The sequence below is a fragment of the Sinocyclocheilus anshuiensis genome, unplaced genomic scaffold (genome assembly GCF_001515605.1).
Source record: "Sinocyclocheilus anshuiensis isolate Anshui unplaced genomic scaffold, SAMN03320099.WGS_v1.1 scaffold466, whole genome shotgun sequence".
In the NCBI taxonomy this organism is placed as follows: domain Eukaryota; kingdom Metazoa; phylum Chordata; class Actinopteri; order Cypriniformes; family Cyprinidae; genus Sinocyclocheilus; species Sinocyclocheilus anshuiensis.
In genome coordinates this window covers 1,206,908-1,211,401 of record NW_015544159.1, presented here as the reverse complement: position 1 = coordinate 1,211,401, position 4,494 = coordinate 1,206,908, and the positions used below count along the sequence as shown (strand labels likewise).

At 41.0% G+C, this 4,494-nt stretch overlaps 1 protein-coding gene across 2 annotated transcripts in view; it reads right to left on the bottom strand.

Annotated features, from left to right (window-relative positions):
- Positions 1-885: 885 nt before the first annotated feature.
- LOC107695540 (rho-related BTB domain-containing protein 1-like) overlaps positions 886-4,494 on the bottom strand; it is a 22,002-nt gene continuing 18,393 nt past the window's right edge. For both annotated transcript variants that reach the window (XM_016495512.1, XM_016495513.1), the window contains one exon: positions 886-2,041. In XM_016495512.1, the coding sequence (XP_016350998.1) occupies positions 1,872-2,041 (170 nt within the window). In that variant the 3' untranslated portion in view covers positions 886-1,871. The remainder of the gene's footprint in view (positions 2,042-4,494) is intronic.

The following is a 4,494-nucleotide window of genomic DNA, read 5'->3' as shown; positions in this document are numbered from 1 at the left end:
GTACCACCGCTGAGCGGCCGGGTCACCGGCTCGGCTCCTCAGCGAAAACCTGAATATGCGCTGCATCTGCTGCCTACTTATACTCACGCTGTGATCAGCGGCAGCTGGATGCAATAATCGCATGCCAATGTGCATTGGCTCGTTTAGTTTACACTTGAAGTAGATTGGTCTCTCTAAGCGAGATCCCAATTCGTCGGTCATCCGACGTGACGTCTCCGTTCCCGCCTTCAGGGAACGAGGGTTACCATACGTAACCGAGACGTTTTTTGATCATGATTTGTCATGATTTCATGCACTAAATTCAAAAATTAAAACTCAACAATTTATTAAGAAAAATTCCAGTTGTTTATTCATTTTTTCCTGATGAAAATGTTCATTGCGAATGTTGTTTTAATTTCTAATAATTTTTTAGATTTTTGATGTGTTCCACTATTCCACTCTGTTAATTTTCTTTTTTAATTTCCTTTAACAAAAGCCAGTTGACATCATCCTGCAGGAAGTGATATCATTTTGTTGAGAAAAAACAAACAAACAAACACAGCAATACAAACATAAGTGTAGCTAAAAGTATCAGCAATAATGAATTGTTAATTTCTGTGGTATTAGTTGGTTTGTCTTATTTTAAAAATGGTCCACCCTGTTTATAATTTACAGAAATTACGGAAATCAGTATATCAACATTTTCCGGAAAAAAAAAAAAAAAAGAGTTCAAAATTAACTGCCAATACATCCTTTTACACTATAAAAAAATATACTTTTTAAGTTGTAACTGTAACAAAGATTATTGGAGTGAGTTTTACAAAAAAATACTATTTCAGTCTTCCTACTTCCAAATTTCATGTTTTTCATGATTTTAATTTCACGTTTAATTCAAATCTATTAAAGTTACATGCCGATTTATTGTAATTATTCATGAAATTAACTAGCATTTCTGATTGAAAACTGGATTGCAAAACTTTTGCAAGCAAATGCCATATTTCATGGGGGAACACAAAAAATTTGCACGTGAACGCAAAGCTTCGAAATATACATTTTCCTCCTATCGCATATTTTTTTCCACCATATTCCATATCATCCTGTAACTTTTTTCCTGATTTTTGTTCTTGTGTAAATCAATCAAGTTATAACAATATACATTTTAAGTGCCTGAGTTTTACGAGAACATATTTCAGAAAGTTTAGCATATCCTTTTACAGAAATGCAACGATGCATTTTTTAGGGAAAAAAAAAGTTCAAAATATGCTGCGTAAGAGGAATGACCCATCTACTGCGTTCCTGTCCCTGATGTTCATACATAGGGCTGAATGCTGTAAGCTCTTACAATCACAATGATCAAACTACATCCATTATATTACAATCTACAGCGAGCCCAAACCTCAAGTGCTCTTAATTTTTGCTCACAAGTTGTCCAATAAACAGGCTTACCACATTACCCAAAATTTGCCTGAACTCAGAATTGTATATTGGAAATTTTGTAAATCAATGCATGTGCTCAGAATTAGTGGCATAATGAGCATTTTCCGCTTTGATGATTTCATTTAACAGTTTAAAATGTGTTAATGCAAATATACACTATATAGCACTTAAGTGAAAAAGGAAAGACAAGAAAAATCACTCCCTAATCATCTTAGTGTCTCAAGTGATTCTTATGCTTCTAACACAGTCAGATCACAACCAAGTCCAACACATCAGCTCGATTATTAAAACAAATATTACACCTTAAGTAATATCCCTATTCGATGGCCAGCATTGATTGGACATTGAGATTGTGCTTCAAACCGAATGCTCATGTAGAGTGGCCTGTTTCTTCCTAGCAAAAAAGAAAAAAAAAGAAAATAAGAGCTTTAAAAATAAAACAAGAGGGTACAGACTCAAGCAACAGCAGGGGATGTGCTCCAGAAACACCAGCGCCATCGCGAGTGATGTTTATTCAACACCACATCCTCCTTCTCCCTCTCCTTTTTTACCCGCTGATAGTGATCTTCCTCTTTCAGATACCAGACCGGAGGCCAGCGGTGCTTCTCAAAATATTCCTGGTTTTCTGCTTACATTACAACACAAGCCCAGAATGAGATCAAGGGTGAATGATATACAACAGCTCATAAAGCAAAAATTGTGTCCTCTTAAAGGAACAGTCTGCATAAAATTTAAAATTCTGTCATTTTTACCTAAGGAAGAATAACTTCACAGCAGGGTTATTATAGTATAAAACCAAAATCATAAAAAAATCGATACATGAAATAACCATTAGCTTAAGTAAAATAAAAATAAAAAAACAAAGACCTCAACTTATTTTATTTCAGCTAGTTGCTGAAAAGGCAACATTTCTCATTAATTTTACTTGAAGTACTAAAATAACTAAATAAACTAAAATTAATACATAAATCTTAATTATGAAAACTTTTAAAATATAAAATATAAATTTTAATATGTAAACTATATTAAAATTAAAATATAAATTATATATATTAAATAGACATATTAAAAAAACGTCTCGGGTTAAGCATGTAACCATGGTTCCCCGAGAGGGAACGAGATGCTGCGCCCCCTAGGGGGCACATTGGGGAATGCAGCCTGCATGACCGGTGTCTGAAACATGTGTGAAACAGCACCAATCTATTGGCCCACCTGGACCATGACGTCATAGGCGGGATGCCCGGAAGTATAAAAGGGCACCTGCTGAATACGTCATCTACTTTAGCTGTCTGAAGGAGACGTAGACAGGCAGGCCAAAGGCATGGCAAGGGGGCGCAGCGCCTCGTTCCCTCTTGGGGAAACATGGTTACATGCGTAACCCGAGACGTTTCCCTTCTAGGGAACTCAACGCTGTGCCCCCTAGGGGGCACATTGGGGAATTAAATCCAATCATGCCGTGCCGAGGCGCATGCCTGTCCACCTGGTGGGAGAGCACCAAGGAAGCGACAGACATAAACAAAGCCTTTCCTCAGAAAGGGGCCATGCCACTGACGCCACAGGCTGCTCACGCAACTTGGCAGAAACAGGGGAAACTGAATAGATCAAGGGGAACATCCCATCCAAGTTAAGAGCACAGCTATACTCAGATAGCTATGCTATGTGAGCAGAACTAGCCTGGATACAAAAGACCGCTGAGGAGGCCAACTAGAAAGCCTCTAGAGGAGCTCAAACGATGCTACTTAAATTCCAGGTAAAGAGAGTAGCAGCTGAGCTAGAACAAATATATCCTCAGATAGCTATGTCCCTAAGGTCTTACGAAGGATTGTGTAGCCAAGATAGCCTTCCTACAGAGCTGCCCAGACCACAGAGAGTGGGCTATCTACTTACGGCCCTAGCAGGGGAGACAGCACTGTCTAGGCAAGGGCTCAAAGAGACCGCTACTTAAAATCCCTAAGCAGGGGAGCGATCACCGAGCTAGCACATAGCTATCCTCAAATAACCATGCACCTAGGAAGGGCTACCAAAAGGGGAACCGACTGAAACGAGAGTGGGCTATCTACTTACTACCCTAGCAGGGGAGATAGCACTGTCTAGGCAAGGGCTCAAAGAGACCGCTACTTAAAGACCCTAAAAAAGGGGAGCAGACACTGAGCTAGCACACAGATATCCTCAAATAACTATGCACCTAGGAAGGGCTACCAGAAGGGGGACCGACTGAAACGTCCCAGACCACAAAGAGTGGGCTGTCTACTTGCAACCGTAGCAGGGGAGACAGCACTGTCTAGGTAAGGGCTCAAGGAGACTGCTACTTAAAAACCGTAAGAAGGGGAGCAATCAAAGAGCTATTAACAGCTAGTCCCGCACAGCTACTAAATAACCAGGTAAACCCTCCTATGCGGCTGCCCAGACCACAAAGAGTGGGCTATCTACTTACAACCCTAGCAGGGGAGATAGCGCTATCTAGGCAAGGGCTCAAGGAGACCACTACTTAAAGACATTAGGAAGGGGAGCAGTCACTGAGCTAGCACACAGATATCCTCAGATAGCTATGTACCTAGGAAGGGCTACCAGAAGGGGGGCTCGACTGAACTACCCAGACCACAAAGAGTGGGCTGTCTACTTACGACCCAAAAGGGGAGACAGCACTGTCCAGGTAAGGGCTCAAAAAACTGCTACTTAAAACCCTAAAATAGATGAAAAGACCGCTAATTAAAACCCTAAGCAGGGGAGCGATCACTGAGCTAGCACATAGCTAGGCTGTAGGAAAAGGGACCACTCCATAAGAGGGCTCACCTCAACCGCAATGGAACACAGCTAGCCTCAGATAGCTGTATTCAGGTAAGCCCGACCCGCCATACCAATGGCTGGAATATAACCACCCTCAGATAGCTATACTAAGGAGTGGGACTGACAGAAACTACCCAGACCACAAAGAGTGGGCTGTCTACTTATGATGGGCTGTCACACAGATATCCTCAGACAGCTATGAAAAAGCAATGACACCTGCCAAAAACAATGGCTGGAATATAACCACCCTCAGAAAGCTATATTAAGGAGGTCCCCAATCCGTGTCAGTCC